Raw genomic sequence first — 22722 nt, 5'->3', positions numbered from 1 at the left:
AAATGAGAAAAGTGTCTGGCAAGGCCGAGATTCAATCAGTGATCGGGCTGAAAGCTTGTGAATTTCAGTGCAGGGCATCCCTTTGAGGATCAAGAACTTATCACTGCGTGTTCAGTGAGTGCCATCGACGACATTTCCTTTCGTTTTCTAGACCGACGAGATCAGACTGTCGTGTATAGTTTTGTGAATCCAGTTTTAAAATGTAAACTTCCATATAAATATTTACGCAACTCACTTTTTATAAACAAAAGCCAAATATAGACAGAATGGTTCTAAAAAACATCAAAGAAGAAAAAAAAAAACTTCGAAGGTTGGGATTTGATCGGTGAACGTGCAGTGCAGTTTCCGATCCTTCAAGTACGTCATGTTTACTCGTTAACTAATAACGTCAATTTGCCTATTTATGACTATATTACTTGATATTATGAATAACAAAGTCAATTTTTTTTAACAGGCACCCTCTCACTCAGTAAATATAGATTTTCTAAATGATTTTAGAAATATTGGGGCTCGAATTCTCAAAAATGAAAAACGAAACCAGTAACTGAACTCAAATATATTCTGCTCCTCAACTTGCTTGATATAGACGCATATATCTTTTCACTAAAAAAATATTGAAAACCCTGCGACAGCAAACATCAACATTAACAATGAGCGTTAGTTCGGCCACTAACAAATTTACACTCTGAACTGTAACATACGTGTAATAGTAGTCCCCCTCGATGATGACTGACGTCACAGTCATACATCCAGGGACTCTACATTTGAAAACGAAGTCAACGATCGAATCCTGGCGACGGAAGATTTTTTTTTCTTAGAGCAGTGTCAATACTTTTTTCACGCAACAAAACATTTTTGGATAGTTTTCAGCCCTAATGAAATAGTAAAATTACAAAAGTCGATGGGATCCTTACAATCAGAAGTAACAAGCGAAGTGGCGTAATCACAGAGGGGCATTTCCCCCAACGGAAGTCAATTCTAGGGGCGGCAAACATTGACGGCCAAGGGCACCTGCAGGGGAGCAATTACCCCCTTCGATTTCAAATTGTATGCAAATAAAAATATATTTCGTAAAATTCTCTTGCTCGCTTCGCTTGCAATGCCTTCTTTTCTGATTCTCTTTAAGTTTAGAGCCATAGCTGGGGGGGGGGGGGGTGGCTTCAGCCGATGATCTACATGAAAAAAATGTTCTAAAAGAGAGAATGCTATGGTGCCCAGGGAAGCAATTTGCTCCCTATTAAATAAATATTGTTTTCAATTGCAAAACTTGGATCTAAACATATTACTGCTCGCGAAGATGTATTGAATAAACTCTGAATACGTACACAATTTAGTGTTAGTATGTTGCATTTGAGTAAAACTTATGTTGTACATGAAAGTTAGTTCTTTTTGTATACAACTTCAGAATGCATTTATCATTCATTATCTGCCATTCAAAAATACAGTTTGTGTGCTTGTTTTCCATTATTAGCTAATGTGAAATTGGCGGTGTTGAAAAATATTTCAAATAGTTTGTTCCAAACAAATGCTTTAGCAAAGACTTCTACCACCCCCCCTTTTTGCGTAATTTATGAGGATAATAATGTCTTTGATACTACTACCGCTAGTAATAATAATGCCATTATTAATGTTGTTGTTGTTGTTATTATCACAGATATATTTATCTGTGTTATTATTATTATTTTGGTACGTTTATCCTGGTACTTCCCCCTCCAGACAAAAAATTGTGGTTGCGCCTCTGAACAAGGCCCACTCAAATTAACAAATTGATTTGTTTATGTTCGTACTACACGCTTTGAGACTAAATGCACAGTGGGTCCGATCAATTTTCGAACTAATGTTCAGAAGAGAGAAATAGTTGTCTCGGATATTAATACTGACACTTTGGGTTTACAAAGCACGAGATGTTACATTACATTAGAGAGGAGTCAATCAACATTTCTTTTCGTAGCTCTCAACAAATCAGACTTTTCTTTCTTAGCCGCAAGTATACAGGTGTCGTATATTATCAAAATAATGGACGCTAATGAAAGTTTCTAAATTGGTGTTTCTTCACATTCCCAATATCCCACAATGGCAATGTTTACTCGACGTGTTCAATATCAAACTACACTATCTACCAAAAAGTAATTGGGCACATGTACAAAATGGTTGTCTGGTGGTGCAAACCCTGTTAGAACCTCGTGGAGACACCTCTTGCTGCTATAACAGCAGCCACTCTGTCAGGCATGCTCTCGACTAGTTTGTGGAGGACGTCCATTGGAATGTGTCGCCATTCCTCTTGCAAGATCTCACTCAGTTGGACAATGGAATTTGGCCGCATCTTCCGAGACCTCACCCGCCAGTCCAATGCCTCCCAAAGGTGTTCTATGGGATTGAGATAAGGACTCTGTGCAAGCCAGACCAATCGGTGAACATTGTTGTCGGCATACCACTGCATAGTAGCCTCCGAAACATGCCACCTAACATTGTCATCCTGGAAGTAACAGGGGTCCATTCCATAAAAACGCCACAAGGCTGGGAGCATTTCATTGTCTAGTATTGTACAGTATGCCTGTGAGTTCATTGTGCCACGAACAACCACCAGTGATCCCACTAAATGATACTAAATGATTCAAATTAGATACTAAATTAACCACCATCATAGGTGCCCAATTACTTTTTGGTAGACAGTGTATTATACCCACGTAAGTGGCAAATTTCAATCATGTCCAATAACATTTTCACGCTCTAGTAAATTTAATCTTGCACAAATAATATTATTTCATCACTTCATGACTTGAATCGACAATTGAACTAATTGAATGAGTTGGTGTTTTTGTAAGTCCACTTTATGCACAGTAAGGCTAATCGGGACTGGACCTACAGCTTAAAGTGGGATCCGAACCACTATGCGCCTCCAAATTGAACTAATTGTGAACTACTTTTGATTGAAATATTTGAAAGGTTTTTATGTAGCATTTTGATTGGGATATGAGGAAAAAGAACACATTAGTTACTTGATTTTGAGCACCAGCGTAATGTATATTACAAAATTAATGTATTAATTTAAAAAACGAGTGCCTGGCAAGGAAATTGTCTATTTGACATTACAAATTGAATAACAAAAACATATGTTAGATCCAGTTGACGAAAATAAAAGTTCCTGGCTAATATTTTATGAATAAGTAGGTATTGTCATTCAAAACCATACGATCCCAATATAATCCTCTCCTATCCATAAGTTTGGCGGAAATTATTAATTATGGTTTTAAGCAACAAGTATATTTTTATTTAATTTTAGTACTTACTCAGTTTTTATTTAATTTTAGTACTTACTCAGTCTTTCAGACCCTTATAAAAAAAGAAAAGCACAGAAAGAAAAATGCAAAACTGGGAAGACGCATACACGGTCCATCGACCCCCTAGCCCAGGAAATAATGATACCCCGGAGGGGTTGATGGACCGTGCACAGTCTTCGCCACTCAGTCTGCGCACACGGCATGTGCACCGATCGAATCCCACCCTCGTAACATTTTTTTTTCTTTCTTATGACCGTTCTATCTATATCTCGCTTTCATTCATAAAGAGCATGATTTATTTCAGTTACATGTTTTGGTAAATATTTATGTGAATGGTTTGTAATAATTTTACAAGTAGGTTCACAAAACAGCTACAAATTATTTTGAACACAACAATCTCATGTCGAAAGAAAACATCAACGAAAGTGCACAATTCACTGACCACGTGATACGCAATAAGGACTCGAACGTCTGTTGTGTCAAGGGATTCCGGACACTGGAATCATTCGCTCACCGATCGAATCCCGCCCGTGAAGCAATTTTTTTTTCTTTCGTTTGTAAAAAACATGGTTTCAGTTACATTTTCTGGTAAATAACTTATTTATATGGAATGGTTTGTAACAATTTTACAAGGTGTTCGCAACACTGAAACTACAATTCACGTTATTTCACGTTTTTCAAGATGGAAAATACGTATACATTGCCAGGATTTGATACGATTAAGCATACGGAAAAAAAAAACCACTTTCGCACGATTTGCAGGGGAAAAGGTTTAAAAAAATATATTGGCAGAAAGCCTGTTTAACTTTTAAAAAAATAGGAATTACTCTGGCAGGATTGGAACCCATGACACTAAAAGCATAGCTAAAAGGGACAAAAAAGAATATTACTGGTCAGGATTTCAACAAATTCCAACTTATGCAAAGAAAAAAATATCCTGATAGGATTTGAACACTCGATATCTTTCTCAAGAGCGTGAAAACTATTAGAAACATCCTGCAGTATTTCAATTCGTGCCACTTCTTATACTGTCAGGATTTGAATACGTACACTTAATGTACAGAAAAAAGATAAAACATTACCTCACCAGGATTTAAACCCGTAACATGCAATGTAACAAGGGAAAATTTCTGGACAGGATTTGAACATGCGATATCTTTCTCAAAACATTATAAAATACCACTACACGCTACCAGGATTTGAACACATTTCACTTTACGTAAATAAATAGTTTTACAGGATTTCACAACATGTCACGCGAAAAAAAAGTTTTGATTCTTGGTCGGATTTGAACCCGTGACATTTAAAGTGACAGAGAAAAGGGATAAAGTAATACTTCGCCAGGATTTCAACATGCGATATATTTTAACATAAAAATAAAAAATGAGAAAGGCTCTGCCAGGAATATCATGACAGGATTTGAACATGTGTCCATTTTAAAAACTACTCTGCGAGATTTATACCCATGACACTCAAGGTAACAAGAATGAAGAACACCACCTCAAAATGATTTGAATACGCGATATATTTTTATTGTTTATTGTTTATTGATTTAGTTTATTTTACTTCGCGTTTTGTGCCTCTTGGCTAATTTGCGAAGATGGGGATGAGTGATGAAATGGTGAAATTGATGAATGGACATTCACAAACAACCAAGCCCGACCGGGTTTCGAACCCGGGACCCTTGGCGTCGCAGCGCGATGTGCTAACCACTCGGCCACAGGGTCGGGCTTGTTATGAGTTTGTATTGTAAGTTAGAACAATCTGTTATGCTGCGCCTCGCGCTTGAGGTGAGTAGTTGAGGTCTTGCTATTAACGGTGAAGGCGGTGCGCGGATTCTTTCGTGATAAATAAGTTACTCATCACTGCCTACAAGCGAGCAGGACCCAACACATTATATTTTTGGCTTGTGAGAATAAGTATGTACGCGCGCGATTCGTGATTAAAGATTTTGGATATTTTTAATATAAAGTATTTGAAATTTTATTTACTGTCACGTGTCGCAATTCGGCGGTTACCTTCCTGGAGGAAGGGCGGATCGTCTTAATCCCGATCCCTGGGTGAGAACTGGTGCTCCTAACTGACCAGCCGGAGCAAGGAGCGGTGTGTTGTCAATTCGAATCTCCATACCCTGGACTTACGAGTGGTGGCACGTTGCATTGTTTTGTGACCCCGCAACGTGGGGCGTTGCAAGGGGGGTACGTATACGTTTTTTTGTAGTCAGTCAACCCTAATTTTGCCATCTTTTCCTACTTTTGAATTTCATTTTTTAGGAATACTGGCCCAAAAGAAAGGGGTTATGACCCCCACAGGAGCTACCACATTGCACATTTCGACATACCGTGAAGGCACATGTGAAGTATTGTTACGTACCCAATAGGACCAAGTAATGTGAATAGTTTGCCAAAGACGAATAGAGATGGCAGCACCAGGCGTGCAAGGTTAAGAATTGGCATAATATATATGAATAATTATAAATAAGAACAAAGCAAATTGGAAAGATGAAAAACAATAGAATATATTATAAGAAGACAAAAAATAAATATGAAAGAAGTAAATTAATATATATATATATCTTATAAATCAAATCAATGATCACATGTAAGTTAATATGAAAATTAAGGAAGTCAAAGCACTGATACAAGTTTGTGTCTTTGAACAGATATTGCATCTGTATGATTGATTTACCATTCCCTTAGCGGAAATTTTGTTTACATCAGTGGCGAGCGCGTTCCGATCGACGCCCCACAGCACTTTTTGGTTGCGCAGTTTAACTGTAGCACCTACTTGGATGCGCATGTCAATCGGCGGCACCAAGTATACACTCTGTTGTACCTAGTTAGTGGTGGCGCGTTCCGATCGAAGCCCCAAGGGAGGATATTAGTATTATTCCCAAAGCTTGGAGGAAAAAGTTGGAAAAGGATAAAGGCATTCGTTAAATAGTCAAAACCTAAATTAAAATCCAGAGGGAAGTTTACAAAGAAGATAAGAAGGAAGTCCCGATCCAGAACGTCCATTGAGAAGGAAGTCCATATCCTCCATATTAAGAAGGAAGTCTAGATCCAGACCGTCCATTGAGAAGGAAGTTCCGATCCAGGCCGTCCATCAAGAAGGAAGTCCCGACCCAGAACGTCCATTAAGAGGGAAGTCCAGACCGCCCATTGAGAAGGAAGTCCCGATCCAGATCTGCCCACTACGAAGGAAATACATATAGAAGAATATCCAAATAAAGAAAATAAATAATAAAAAGAATATTGAGATGAAAATTGACTGTAACGAGAAAATTATAGAAGAATGTAGCTTATCATGTAAAATTCTTACTCCATGTATCCTGTGTTTAAATAATATATTCGTTTAAACGTCTCCATTGGAAGGCATCCTGTCTGGTTTCGTTGTCTACAAAGAACCCTACCCTGTAGATAAGCTAGCTGAGTTTTAAGATTAAGGTTTATGTACCTTTGCACCAAATGTAGGGAGCATTAAATAAATGGCGACCAACTTTTGGGGCTAGAGAATTAGGAACCAGACAGCGAAGAGAGAAAGAATAATTGAAAATGGAGGAAAAGGATAAAGATGGAAATGAGAATGGAGAAGCTACAATGAAGGAACACGGAGAAAAAAGGGAAACTTTCATTTGTTGCGGAGAGGAAGGAAACAAAGAAGAAATTATTGTTTGTACCACATGTAAGGAAATGAGACACTGGATGTGCGAAGGAATAAGAAAGGAAAAATATATATCAATAAGCGAAAGGGAAGAAGGATACATATGTAAGAACTGCAAGAAAGAAAAGTTGAAAGAAAAACAAAAGAAGACAGAAGAAATAAACTTAATAGAATTGTTTCAGAAGATGTCAATGCAAATGGAAGTTAACACAGAGAATGGAAGAAAATAACAAGGAAGTGAAAGAAATGCTCGATGAAAATAGTAGAAAATTAGAAGCAGTAAGAAATGAAAGCAAGAAAATGTACGAGAAAATAACCGAGACATGTGAAGAAAATAGAAGATCATTGGAAAAGAAGATAGAAGAAACAACATTGCTAATTGAAAACAAAAGCGTGGATATTAATAGGACGATCGAGGAAGAACTTTCAAAACTTAGAGAGGAGAATATACACAGAACCGACGCTATGGAAAGAAAAATTGTTGAAAATAAATCGCAAATAGAAGCAGTATCTTCTAGATTAGATGAAAACGAAAACAATATAGAATTAGCTGTTTCAAGAACAGAAGAAAATGAAAGCAAGACAGAAGTAGATGTTTCCAGAATAGAAGAAAACGAAGACAAGATAGAAGAAGCGAAGGTCCTTATAGAAGATAGAAGTTGGAAGATGAAGGAGGAAAGTTCCAATGACGAGCATGACAGCAAGGTAGAAGAAGATGCTATAAAGTTAAGCGAAGTAAACAAAGAAGAGACAGATAAGAAAATAGAAGAAGAAGAAAGAGGAACAGAAAGGGATGAAAAATTTAATTGTCAATGTAATGATGAAGAGATCCATGTCAAAATGAAGATGAAAGAAGAAAGTTCCAGTGTTGAGTCTCTGACGAAGGAAGAAAAGAAGCATAAGCCTAGCAGAAGATGTAAACAAAGAAGCAAGAAAAGTAAAATGATATTTAGATATATTCACTTAAAGACATGGAAGAAGAAGAAGATAAAGGAATTAAAAATAGAAAAGAACCTGAAGAAAGTTAAAAAAATGCTAAAAAGGGTCGACATAGATCAAATGGATTTTGATGCTACTTCGCCAAAGAGAAGGAAGAAGAAGACGAGAAGGAAAAGACAAGGAGAGCATGCATTTGATGAAGATCTAGAACAGAAGAAGTCTTGGCAGAAACTAGATTGGAAGAAGAGAGAAATGAAAGTAATTTCTTTATTAGAAGAAAGTTGGAAGAGGAGGAAGAAGGATCTTGAGAAGAATAGGAAAAAGAAGAAAGAGAAGAAAAGAGGAAGAGAAAAAGAAAACAAGATAGTGACAAGCAGCGAGTATTTGAAAGAATTGGAAGAAACAAATAAGACTGACTAGTGCAAAGGAAGGAGATGTTTTGATTTACAGACTGGCAAGTGTTTCTAGAATTATTAAAGTTGTATGAAAAGTTCCAGTTCACCAGAAGAAAAATTCGTGGAATTATTAGTTTGGGCAAATATTAATGATCTATTTGGAAGAAGAAAATTTTAGTTCTTTAATGTTAGTTCCTGTAAAAAGATATTTATATGATAGCCATCGTTGGAGGAAAATCTATTCTGCAAGTGATATCTTAAGAAAGAATGATAACTGCTAATTTATGTCACCACGCCATTGAACAATGAGACTGATAGATCAAACCTGTAAAAGAAGAGATGCCAAAGAAAGTAATATGAAAATGGATGTAAACTTTTCAATTGTACGAACAGAAGAACGAAGAAGATAGAACAGTTAGGCATAGAAGGAAGTTAATTACGAAGAAAACTCTCAAGGAAAAAGGAGAAGACAATATGAAAGAATAGTATCAGTAAAATGAATTCTTTGTAAGCTTAGACGACTAAAAGTCATCGTGTATTTAGAAAAGTGCAAATGAAACGGGTTGTAATCCCAGAAGTTAAAGAAGAATCGGTTGTATTCCGAGAATGGGTTGTAATTACAGAAAATAAATATATCTAGATACATGCTGATATGAAATCAAGGCTGAGGTGAAGAATTATTGTAGCTGATAAAAACACTTAGATGGTCAACTTAGAGAAGAGAGAGAGTTCTTTGAAACGGAAAAATCTGAGCTAACTGATAATCTGAAGAGAGATTGCTGAAAGAAGAAAAGGGTGAAATGAAAATTACTTTTTTGGCAGGACATCGTCAGGCAAAGACTATCTTGGAGAGAACAGACGAGCAGACTTGCAGGAGATGAACTATTGAAGAATTATATTTTGTATCTAGAAATAACTTAAGATGTCACGAATATTTCCGGAACGGTGAAAAGATATCTAGGAACGAAAACAGAAAGAAGAGATAAATCGAGAGATGAGGAAAAATGCTGCATGCCAGGAGATATAATTTCACAGTGAAAGTGAAAAGCAATGTAAGCAGAGAAAGCTATCAAAAAGTTATTTTTCATATATGAAGGCCCATATGAAGTGATAAGTACTTTTAGAAATACAGTTCTTCTAAAGCACATAAAAACAGATGTAGAAAGGAGAGAGAATTTAGATAACATTAGAAGATATAATTGTACAGAAGAGAAGAAAGAAAGCGTCAAGAAGAAATAATAGACTTGTACATATATAATTTGAAAAAAAAATGTATCTGCATTTATATATATATATTACGAGAAATTTTTTTTATGGCCAACGGGGGGAATATTGTGTTACGTACCCAATAGGACCAAGTAATGTGAATAGTTTGCCAAAGACGAATAGAGATGGCAGCACCAGGCGTGCAAGGTTAAGAATTGGCATAATATATATGAATAATTATAAATAAGAACAAAGCAAATTGGAAAGATGAAAAACAATAGAATATATTATAAGAAGACAAAAAATAAATATGAAAGAAGTAAATTAATATATATATATATCTTATAAATCAAATCAATGATCACATGTAAGTTAATATGAAAATTAAGGAAGTCAAAGCACTGATACAAGTTTGTGTCTTTGAACAGATATTGCATCTGTATGATTGATTTACCATTCCCTTAGCGGAAATTTTGTTTACATCAGTGGCGAGCGCGTTCCGATCGACGCCCCACAGCACTTTTTGGTTGCGCAGTTTAACTGTAGCACCTACTTGGATGCGCATGTCAATCGGCGGCACCAAGTATACACTCTGTTGTACCTAGTTAGTGGTGGCGCGTTCCGATCGAAGCCCCAAGGGAGGATATTAGTATTATTCCCAAAGCTTGGAGGAAAAAGTTGGAAAAGGATAAAGGCATTCGTTAAATAGTCAAAACCTAAATTAAAATCCAGAGGGAAGTTTACAAAGAAGATAAGAAGGAAGTCCCGATCCAGAACGTCCATTGAGAAGGAAGTCCATATCCTCCATATTAAGAAGGAAGTCTAGATCCAGACCGTCCATTGAGAAGGAAGTTCCGATCCAGGCCGTCCATCAAGAAGGAAGTCCCGACCCAGAACGTCCATTAAGAGGGAAGTCCAGACCGCCCATTGAGAAGGAAGTCCCGATCCAGATCTGCCCACTACGAAGGAAATACATATAGAAGAATATCCAAATAAAGAAAATAAATAATAAAAAGAATATTGAGATGAAAATTGACTGTAACGAGAAAATTATAGAAGAATGTAGCTTATCATGTAAAATTCTTACTCCATGTATCCTGTGTTTAAATAATATATTCGTTTAAACGTCTCCATTGGAAGGCATCCTGTCTGGTTTCGTTGTCTACAAAGAACCCTACCCTGTAGATAAGCTAGCTGAGTTTTAAGATTAAGGTTTATGTACCTTTGCACCAAATGTAGGTAGCAGTATGTAGAGGTGGGACCCTCACATAATCACAACCGCGGTAATTTGTAGAGGTGACGTAATCAGCACCACGCCCCGGCCGCTTTAACCTCTCCCCGGGGTTGCCTCCAGATGCTCATTTATTGGAGGCTAGGCGAACACCAGAGCCGCCGGGAAAAGTCCCACCTGAAAAACATCCACACCGGGAAATGAACCCGGGTCTCTTCGTGTCAGACAGCCTACGACTGGACTACCGCAGCTGTCAATAAACAAAATGTTGAACATTTTTGTAAAGGTAAAATTGTGCGACAGATCCAAATCTTAGCTTATATGATTTGATTTGATTGATTTGGTGTTTTAAGTCCAATGTATGCACAATAAGGCTAATTGGGACTGGCCCTACAGTTTGAAGTGGGATCCGAACCACTATGTGCCTCCAACGGGTATCGAACCCGGAAGTAGCTTATATGAATGACAACAGATGGCACGAACTTTAGGACAACCGCGTGGATTAGAAAAAAAAAAGAAGTATGCGTGTTCATATTTCAACCTCTGTGAAAAAAAAAAATGCTCTGCTTAGGGATTTGTGACACTAAACATAACAGGAAAAGGGGTAACATAATACCAGAATTTCAACAGATGTCACTCTTAGTAATATATAAGTTGGCAGGATTTGAACCCATGGCACTATGGCACTTAATGTAACATGGAAAAAGGATAAAGAATATATTGACATAACATAAAGCTAATCAAGATTAAAAACAAATTGTCAGGATTTCAACACATGACACCTTACGTAAAAAGAAACAAAAATTACTATGTCACGATCTGAACCAACGGCACTTAACAGAACAGACGAAAAAGGATAAAAAAGTACCTTGCTGTGATTTCAACATGTGATAACTAGAGTCTGGACCTACAAAAAATAATGTTGGGTGCTTTCATATATAGAATCTCAAATCTTACACATCGCCATATAGACCCATTCCATGGTATTCCCCGTAATTTGAACCTAAAACACACCTCTGCACCTAAAATTAAATTTTGCACCTATTTTGCACCTATGGTTGCATTAAGCAAATTAAAGTAAAAATGATGAGTTCAAGATGTTTTATTCTGGAGGCGATCAACAAGGAAACCGTGGTGTGGGAATAGTGTGAGACATAAAGTTATAGCAGTGCGTTATGTGGATGACAGAATTATAATGGTGAAACTTCAAGTAAAGAAAAAAGACTTAGCGTTAATTAAAGTGTATATGCCACATAGTGGGTTGTCAGAAGAAGAAGTGGAGGAAAACTATGAGAAGATAGAAGACTTGATGGAAAAAGAGAGAAAGTGGATCATGCATTATCGTAATGGGTGATTGGAATGCTGTAGTAGGAGAAAGGCAGGATGGAAGTACAGTAAGAAGATATGGATTAAGTGAGAGAAATGAGAGAGGAGAAAGCCTGGTAAATTTCTGTAAAAGAAACTCCCTAATTGTTGGAAACACACTGTTCCAACAACATAAGAGAAGGAGGTACACCTGGATATGTCCAAGAGATTGCAAAAGATACCAGGTAGATTACATACTGGTACAAGAAAGATTTCGAAATTGTTTGAAAAATGAGAAGACATTGCCAGGAGCTGACATTAATTCAGACCACATCTTGCTAATAGGAGAAATCAATCTTAGATTTAAGAAGATAACACAAAATCAGGTGAGCAAGAAACCCCCACTTAGAGAAGCTAAGGGAAGAAGAAGAAAGACAAAAATTTGCAGAAAATTTCCAAGGAAACTATACTAAGTTTAAAGCTAGTTGTAACAATAAGGATGAGATGTGGGATGGAATAAAAAGCTGCTTACAGAAGGCAGTGGATGAAACAATAGGCTACAGGGAAAGGAAAAGTGCAAAGAAACCATGGATTACTGAAAGTATGCTGGAAAAAATGGAGGAACGGAGAAAATGGAAGAATGTAAATACAGAAGAGGGAAGAAATAATTACAGGATACTGAACAACCAGCTAAGAGAAACTGACAGGGCAAAAGAACAATGGATGAAACAAAAATGTGAAGAAATTGAAGAACTGGAAAAAAGGGGAAGGTATGACTTGATGTATCGTGAAGTAAACTGCTTTGTCTTCCAAAAGAAGAAATGGAAAACAATGTGGATGATAGAAGACAGGGGTGGATGTGAAATCACAGACAAAAAAGGAATATCGAATGTGTGGGGAAAGTACGTTGAAGAGCTCTACCAGAAAGAGAATCGCCCAGATAGTCTGAATGTAGAAAATGAAGACGACGTGCCTGATGATGAGAAAGGATACTATATCCTGAATGAAGAATTTGAGCAAGCACTCAAAGAAATAAGGAATGGGAAAGCAACGGGCACTGATGAAATTCCTGTTGAACTTATCAAATGCCTGGGAGATGGAAAAAGAGAAATACTGCACTTATGCAATGAAATCTAAGAGAAGGGGGATTGGCCACAAGATTTCATGAAGACTGGTTTGGTACCTCTGCAGAAGAAAAGCAATGCCAGAAAATGTTCTGAGTACAGGACAATCAGCTTGATATCTCACTCGTCAAAAATTCTTCTAAGAATTCTGAACAGACGCCTATACTCGAAGGTCAGTGGCGAGTTAGAGGAAGAACAGTTTGGTTTCAGGAAAGGAAGAGGTACAAGGGATGCAATTGGTTTACTGAGGACCATTGGGGAAAGATATTTAGAGAAAGGAAAGGAGGTGTTTGTAGTATTTGTAGACATAGAGAAAGCCTTTGATAGAGTGAATTGGGTTAAACTTTCAGAAATTCTGAAGAAAATTGGTGTAGATTGGAAAGAGAGAAGACTTCTAAGCAACTTATACATGAATCAACAACTTAAAGTGAGAACAGGAGACGAGATGACAGAAGGCTGTGAAATTGGAAGAGGAGTACGGCAAGGATGATGCCTATCACCTACTTTGTTTAATATATATTTAGAAGATACAGTGAAAAATTGTTTCCAGGGCACAGGAGGTGTCAAATTGGGAGGAAGAAGAATAAACTGCATAAGATTTGCTGATGACATGGTATTATTCGCTGAGGATGAAATAACCATAAACAGTATGTTAGACGAGTTAAACAGCAGCTGTGAACAGTATGGGATGAAGATTAATGTAAAGAAGACAAAGGCAATGGTTATAGGATGGAAACCAAGGAATATTAATGTGAGAGCAAACAGTGAAAGAATCCAGCAAGTGGATAGCTTCAAGTACCTAGGATGCACTATAAGCAGTGACATGAGCTGCAAACAAGAAGTGAAAATGAGAATCGCAATAGCAAAAGAAGCTTTCAATAGAAGAAAAAATGTTTTTTGTGAACCCATGGACATAGGTGTAAGTAAGAGATTAGTGAAATGTTTTGTGTGGAGTGTAGCACTATATGGTGCAGAAACCTGGACATTGAGAAGAAATTAAGAGAAACGACTCGAAGCTTTTGAAATGTGGACATGGCGAAAAATGGAGCATGTAAAATGGACGGACAAGGTAAGAAACGAAGCCGTACTGAAAAGAGTTGGTGAAAAAAAGATCTATACTGGAGACCATCAAGAAGAGGAAAAGAAACTGGTTAGGACACTGTCTAAGAAGAAACTGCCTGTTAAGGGATGCCTTAGAGGGAATGGTTGAAGGAGGAAAAGTCCGTGGAAGAAAGAGATATCAGCTTATGGATGATATTAAATTAACTGGGTCGTATGCTATTACGAAGCATAAGGCAGAGAATAGCGAAAGCTGGAGATTGCAGTGAAAAACCTGCCTATTAGGCAGAAAACGATGAATGAATGAATGTAAGTTTATATGGGACGTTCTGTAAATTGAAGGAACTTTTGGAAGAAATCGGAAATTGAAAGAACTGGTGCTCGATCCTTCTTTACAGCAAGAGTTGTTTTGTGTTCATTCCTTTAAACTAATTTGTGCATCCATAAAGCAACTGGAGGAAGCAGAACTACCAGCCTCTGAACAGTGGCGCATCTTCACAGAAACCAAATTGGAACAGAGTTTGTCCAAAATTCCGGACATATTACGAGTTGTAAGTGGTGACGGAATATAATTAGAGGACAGGATTTTTCTGAAGTTTGCCCCCGCCTCCCCCTTCCTCCTTGGTATCTGTTGACGTGGAGATGTCATTCTCCACATACAAACACTCCTTGGCCTATAAAAGATTAAGCTTTGAATTCACATAGAATGGTATATCTATATCTTCATTTCTCACAATACTTTCTTTGTATTGTTTAAAATGAAAAATTGTATGATACACATGAATGTACTCAAGGTTTTCTTGATTTTTCCCCACCTAAACATGAAAATATTTTGTTTATTTGTACCCAACAGTCAAAAGTTTGTACCTAAAGATCCGGGTTCTAGTGATAACTCTTGAAATTTTTAAAAATCGTGAAAGTCACTTTCAAGAATTCAACACGTCGTATCTTTCTTATTGGCTTTTAAAAAGATGGGAAACATGATATTATCCATTATTTCAACTTGTGAAAAAAATGTGGTAGGATTTGAATCCGTGACACGTAACACAGAAAAGGATACAAAAATACATGGGCAGCATTTCAACAAATATCAACTTATGTAAATAAATAAATAAATTTAAAAAAAACTCGAACAGGATTTCAATCCGTGATGCTTATATTAACAAAAAAAGGATAAAAACTATCTTGACATTATTTGAACATTTGATATCTCTCTCAAGAGCTTTAAAATGATGATACCAGATATCAGAATTTCAACGTGTGTCACTTCATGATATAAAAAAAATACTGTGGCAGGTTTTGAGCCTGTGACACTTAACGTGACAGGGAAACTGAAAAAAATATAGAAAAAAATATCTCGCCAAGATTTCAACATTTGTAAACTTACCTAAGCAAAAAATCTCTTGCAAGAGGGTCAGTCCATGTCTTTTCAACGTGGTCATGTCACCCTCCATGGGTGTTTGATGAAATTTGGTGTACACCTTCCCTTATGATTGAAAGAAACCCCCGGATTTTTTTTTTCACTCTACTCAAACTGATGCAAACTATCCAGCAGTGGTCACTAAACCATTTTTAAAAATGTTCATTCTCTTTTGTGTGTGGGTTTAAACCCTATGCAAGAGTAGTTCAATACAGGCATTATTTTTCTAAAACTTGACTTCGTTTGGAAATAGCAGCCATTTTTGTCTCATGACTTGCAGCATTTTTGGCCTTTGCAAACAGTTGCGATAATTATGGCAACTCAGTAAAGAAATATGATAGAAAGCTGGGGTAAGAACATGATTGTCAGTACATTTTATAAACTGTGCCTTTTTCCATTATCTCTAATATATTGGAAATTTATGGAAATTTAGGGCCAAAACTGATATTCAACTTTTGGTTCCATCATGCTCACATGCTGAAAATTCAGGTTTTCATAACCTAGTCTTTCCACGACAAAAATTAGGCTACAAGTGCATTACTAATATTTTTTAAGGCTTTTACAAAATCCTTTGACTGCTGATATTTTTTTCTGAAATCCTTGTTATTTCATTGATCTTGGTGTAAAATTTCAAAGAGATTTGATCATTGGTTAAGGAGAAAAAAAATTAAATATAAGCAAAGGTATTTTATGCTGAGGGGACTCAAAAGTGACAGACAACCCAGATATAATGACATTTCAAAGTGTTCGAATGTTGTGTTGTATAATAAAATAAAAATTCTGGAGGTTTGTTTCAACAATAACGATGCACCAAGATGCATTGAAATCTGAGATGGTAGGTGACAAAAATCTCATTTTTTGCATTGATATGATGTGGAATGACCCAAGAAGTAAATGGATAGCACTATATTTAAGGGGGGAATTATTTTTTTTAAAAAAAATAGAAATACGCTGTAAAGATTTCAACAAGAGTCAGCATATGTTTAAAAACATTACTCTGGCAGGATTTGACTGCATGGACGTCCGCAGGAATTTTTCCAGGGAGGGGCAAGGAAGGTATTTTTTTCCAGGGGAGACAAACAAGGCACATTTTCTACAAAAATAGTGTTGTTCCCTAAAAAAACATTGTTCAAATTTGAATTGATTGATCGATTTGTGGTTTTAAGTCCACTTTATGCACAGTAAGGCTAATTGGGACTGGACCTACATTTTAAAGTGGGATCCGAACCACTTGTGCCTCCACCGGGTATCGAACCCAGGACCCCTTGATTACAAGGCAGTGACGCAACCACGGCGCCATCGGGGAGGCCCTTAAATTTGAATTTATGATGTTCGTTCAATAATTAACACATATTATTGTGGCTAAAATGAAATTATATGTGTGAAATACATAATTTTTGGTTGACTTTCATTTTCCTTGCACGGTGGGTCCCAAAGCAGCTGTCCGCTTTTGACAGACACAGAAGAGCTGAAGTCTGCAGAGTTGAATCGCGTCATGACATGTGACGAAACATGGGTTTGCCATTTCACTCCAGAATCCAAAAGTGCACCGATGCAGTGGAAGCATATGGAATCACCACCTCCCAAGAAATTTCGAACAGTTGCGTCTGCTGGTAAAGTGATGGCAAATGTCTTTTGGGATAAACAGGGGATTATTCACGTTGATTTTTTACCCCATGGTGTCACTATCAACAGTGAGTATTACTGCCGTGTTCTGCATGATGTGCATAAGAGTTTACGGAAGAAACGTCCGGGTTTCATCACAAATGGTGTTCTCTTTTTGCAAGACAATGCACGACCGCATATAGCTCAATGCACATTCCAAACATTCCAGGAAATCGGCTGGGAGATATTACCACACACCCCCTATAGTCCTGACTTAGCGCCAAGTGATTTTCACCTGTTTGGACCCCTGAAGGAATTCCTTGGAGGAAAACATTTCAACACTGATGATGAAGTGAAGAATGCTGTCCTACAATGGTGCCGCCGTAATGATAAATCTTTCTATGCTGAAGCATTCCAGGCATTAGTTAGATGCTGGGATAAGTGTATAACTGTAGCAGGAGGTTATGTGGAAAAATAAATCCAGTTACCACACTTTGAAATTTGTTCTTCTATTTTTTTAAAAAACAAAAGTCCCCGATTGACTTGAATGGGGGACTGAAGTTAAACAAAGAATGGAAGAAAGTGTTAGAAAGAGTGGAAAGGACAAGAGAGAAAGAGGAGAGGAGAAGGGAGAAAAATGAAGAAAAAAGAGCGTGAGATATTCAATATGAATATCTCTTCACATTCTATATGAAAGTAATTATGTTTAGCCTTTTAGGTGAAAGTACAGTTGGAAAGTGAAAGCCACCTGCTAGAAAGTTCCTAACAACTTTCTAATAGTCTGGAGGGAGTAAAGTTTGTGTATATATAATGCCCTTTTTGTGTATCTTGTTACTTTTGTACTTGATACAGAGTCTGATGAAGACCTTGCTAGAAGGTTGAAACGTTACGTTTAGTTTATGTTTTTAATAAAATAAATTACTGCCTTGGTCAGCATATTTATATTTTTTCATAATCATGGAAACAAGGCTTAATGGTGTTATAAGTTCCTATGCCAAATTCAAACATTGAAAATTATGTTAGTATACTATTCGATTCTATTTACAAAATATATACAAGACTACACTAAGTTAATGTGGGTGTGTATATACTATGTAGATATATATAATAAACCTACTGAAATATTAAAGTAACACTTGGACAAAATGATCTATTCAAACAAGCTCGCATTTTTGTAACTACTGCTTATGTCTAGCTGTGAATTCCATGTCGAAAGTTGTATTTTAATTTTAGATATGAGTGTCTTTTACAGTAGAGATAAATAAAATCTGTGGAACAAGAAAAATGAAGTCAAGTTATGTATTCGCATTGATTTGAATACTTTGGTGAAAAGAGCCGAAAAAAGCCCAATCAAAAAAGCCACAGAAAAAACTCCAGTTTTTTTCCGACTACTTCCAACTCTACCGATATCCAGATGTGAATAAATCAATCTTACCTAAAGTCTTTCGATACCAATAAAAACGTTAATGGTGATGGATAACCTCCTGAAAATAACAAATATCTTAATTGTGTTTGGCCATAGGATTTTCAATAAACTGTTAAAATTCATCTGCAGTATGTATTCTTATTTGGAAATCCCATCGAGTTTTCAGGGATTAGGAAAAATAAATTTTGGCTTGTGAAGCTAAAAGTAAACTTAATGAAAACCTGTAGAACCATATTTTAGAAATTTAGTGAAAAATGCAGGCTTGACTAGGACTAGAATCTGGTTCACTGGCATTCTGTGCCATTGCTCTACCACCTGAGCTACTGATCAAACATACAATTCACCTGACTTTTTGCATCTGCTGTTTCTATCTGTGTTGAATTATAACATATGTAACAGAGTAGCTAATCCCACGAGAGGAAAGTGGTTGGATTCCACACTGTCCACAAAATTTCATATTCCCTAACATATCCAGGTCAGTGGGATGACCTGGATAGGATATACGAGAGAGTGGCCCCTTCACATCACCAATTTCTAGTTAATAACATGCAGTAAAGATGGCTTACCTGATATAATTCCTGTTGTAGCATCTGCTTGCCTCTCCAGGTCTCTCCCACTTTTGTCTTCTGTGTGCAACTTCATCTTCTACAGGCTGCTGTGTGATTCCACTCCCATGGTATGCTTTCGCTGGAGATCCTGTTGCTGTGGAAGTACACAACTTTTTTTAGGCCATGTATTATATTCTTCCAGGTCACTTGTACCTGGGTTGTACTCAAACTAACAATAAAATACTAACTCTGTAAACTGGTTTCTAATCAAAAATCAAATCCACACACTGTTGACTAGGACACATACATGCACATGTCTAACTTGGATGGGGAAGGAGAGAAAAGCACAGATAGATAACCAGGCGGTAGTGGTGAGTTAGCACACACACACACAAAACACCGATGTGGTGAGCAGATGTAACATCGAACAATACAATGATAACAGGCATGACAAAAACATAAAAAACTACATTCAAAAAGTTTGGTACCCTTGGCCCTTTGTACCCTGCTAAAAAATTCCACAAAAATTGTCCTACTCCATGTAAATAACAAAATGAATATAATTTTTTTTTTGTCTTTAATTGCATTAAGGTTTAAATGTTTCTGAATATGTATAATTTACACATTTCACCAACAAAAATTATTAGCATCAATTCATTATGAACATTCTTATCAAATCTCATGTCTAGAAGCTTACATTTTGTGTGTAAAATGTCACACACATGAGCGTCTGGAAAGGGGGGGGGGCATGGTCCCCCCTGGAAAATGAAAGTCAACCAAAAATTATGTATTTCACACATATAATTTCATTTTAGCCACAATAATATGTGTTAATTATTGCATGAACATCATAAATTCAAATTTAAGCAATTTTCTTTTGGGAACAACACTTTGTTGGAGAAAATGTGCCTTGTTTGCCCCCCTCCGGAAAAAAATACCTTCCTTGCCCCTCCCTGGAAAAATATCTGCAGACGTCCATGGTCATACATGTAAAGCTGGAATGCCCCTTGTGTTCTTTATGGAAGTTTTCTTTTGTTTTTTGCTCGGGGAGATCTGTTTGTTAAGGTGAAGTAAATTAGTTCTTGTTACTCTAGACTGAAACACCACAGCCCAAATTCTTTGTGCAAGTAAATAATGCATCCAACACGACAATCTAAAACACCACCACACGGAATATTGCTTACCGCTTCATGAACAAAAAAAGGGGTATAAGTATATGTGAAACACTACTGGCCTACAAAAATTTGTGCATGTAATAGCTACTCACTGCTTTATTCATGTTGTTAGAAACTTAAATATTATTAGCATGCAATTGTACCAATTTCTAGCACATTATAATGTTTACTGTAACTGACTTGCACATAAATAATAAATATCGCTTTCCACAAAAAGTACATAATTTGTAATTATGAATCACCAGCTTCCACTAACTAGTAATCAATAATCTACAAACAATAAAAGCTAAAACTTCGATAGCATCCCAACACCTCTCACTCGTTTATTTAGTCATTTTTAACATTCGTACTTACCTATTCTGCATTGCGAAAGATTCTTCAAGGTGCTATTTTGCTTTTTTCATGAAAAAAAGTTCAATTTTTGAGATAAAGAGTAATTATTAAACCATTGACATTAGCCCCACGAACCATCACGGGGACGAGGTATGCCTATGAGGTTAGGTTAGGCCTGTTAGGTAAGGTTCCATTAGCACTCATTTCGTTCAATTTAGCATATACGGACAACATCAGTTTTTCTCGATGAAAGAAAATACCAACAAGAACTTCTAAATGCTACAGAAACTCATTTCAGTAAGTAGTTTCTTGTGTAAAAATTCAGAAATCCGTTGGGATGCTATCGAAGTTTTACCCAATAAAATGCCTAACTGACAGAATTACAATAGGCTATATATTCTATTTTGACCCAGGTTTGAATTGTGTAATTCCAACAGCATCAGGGTGAACATGCATTTTCTACGTGAATTGAATGAATTCCATACAAGTACATATAAACAAGTTTTCTCATTTCTCATGTTTTTTGGATCGAATTGACAATATAGAGTAAGTCTCCAATTTTGTTAATTTTTGGAATACTAACTTATTGTGGCCTCCTAATCACAAATCTGTTGTAAAAAACCAGGGGTCACGTCTGGAAATTTGAAAAAAAAAGCCGATTGATCTTTTTTATATATATAGATGTATATGCTTAGTTTTATGAACGAAAATGTAATCTGTCATTGTTTCCAACCACGCCGTTGTTTTAGAAGAAAATGATTTATGATGTTCAATTTTAGTACGAACCCTATTTTTTCGATGAATTTAGGGGTGAAATGAGTGCTAATGGAACCTAACCTAACAGGCCTAACTTAACCTCATGTGAATGATTTGTGGGGCTACCCGTGGATGGTGTTTGGGGCTAACATCAATGGTTTGTGGGGCTACCAGTGGATGGTTTTGGGGGCTAACGTCAATGGTTTGTGGGGCTACCCATCGATGATTTTTGGGGCTAACGAACAATGTTTCATCAAAATGTACAATTTTAACATGCGACCCTCAAATCGTAACTCCAGATACGTCACCAGGAGTGCATAAGAAGTAGGAAGTGAATTTCAGACTTTCTCTATATTGTCAATTCTTACCTTTTTCTTTTTTGTGCATTGTCCGTTTCACTTCTAAATGTTTATGTGAAGAGGTTAGGTGGGTCATGTTTGATGATCTTAGCATTACAATTATGCTTCTACGCGTTTACTGTCTTACTATTTACACACTTTAAGCAGGTTAGTATTGTTAGGTTTGGTTACCTTACTAATATCACATTATACTTCATTCTTCACTACTTCTGCTTGTGTACACATAATTTGCCATGCGAAAGAATACTTCATACAGCAGCATCTTATGAGTGTGGTCACTTGCACAACCTACTTAATCAAGTTCCATGTGTACACAAGCAAAAAAGAACGAATAATTACCATGAATCACATGCAGTTAAAACATTAATTTAAATGTGATAACATTAATATAAAACTTACTTTCGGTTTTCTACAAGTGGTGGCTGTCCAATTCGAGCAACTTGATACGATCGAATCAAATTTCTACCAGATATATAGAAAGGAACACTTCATTTCAAACGTCAATGACATATAGTTACTATAAAATATGCGTCACAATCAAATACATAATTCAGTTTACTTTGGAAATAATGATATGTTGCTTTTAAGTCAAGGCTAATCGGGACTGGACCTACAGTTTAAAGTAGGTTCCGAACCACTTGTGCCTCTACCGGGTATCCAACCCGGGACCCCTTGATTCTTCTTCTTCATGCCCCTCACCGCTTGTATGGTATACCCCAAGTCCTGAACGTAGTAGCAGTTCGGCATCTTTGACCCAACCCCAGAGGAAGCCGACCGGAACCGTATCTGGTTTCGACCCACCACCTGTTTTTCTGAAAAGCGCTGTTGTCGCTTATTCCTGCAGTGTTTAGACATCCAACACGAATATTCTCTGAAGTGAAAAATCAACTTGTAGGA

At 36.8% G+C, this 22722-nt stretch overlaps 1 protein-coding gene across 2 annotated transcripts in view; it reads right to left on the bottom strand.

Annotated features, from left to right (window-relative positions):
- The window catches only part of LOC145993732 (uncharacterized), a 56212-nt gene extending 33711 nt beyond the window's left edge, over window positions 1-22501 (bottom strand). For both annotated transcript variants that reach the window (XR_014442287.1, XM_083129477.1), the window contains exons 1-2: window positions 22225-22501; window positions 19221-19356 (exon numbers count right to left, since the gene is read on the bottom strand). Coding sequence is in view for 1 of the 2 variants with exons in the window: in XM_083129477.1 (XP_082985603.1) it covers window positions 19221-19296 (76 nt within the window). In the remaining variant the exon portion in view is untranslated. The remainder of the gene's footprint in view (window positions 1-19220; window positions 19357-22224) is intronic.
- Between the last annotated feature and the right edge of the window lie 221 nt (window positions 22502-22722).

Source organism: Lepisma saccharinum, chromosome 10 (genome assembly GCF_977018435.1).
Source record: "Lepisma saccharinum chromosome 10, izLepSacc3.1, whole genome shotgun sequence".
NCBI lineage: Eukaryota > Metazoa > Arthropoda > Insecta > Zygentoma > Lepismatidae > Lepisma > Lepisma saccharinum.
Note: the sequence above shows the minus strand (reverse complement) of the source record. Positions and strands in the feature narration are given on the sequence as shown.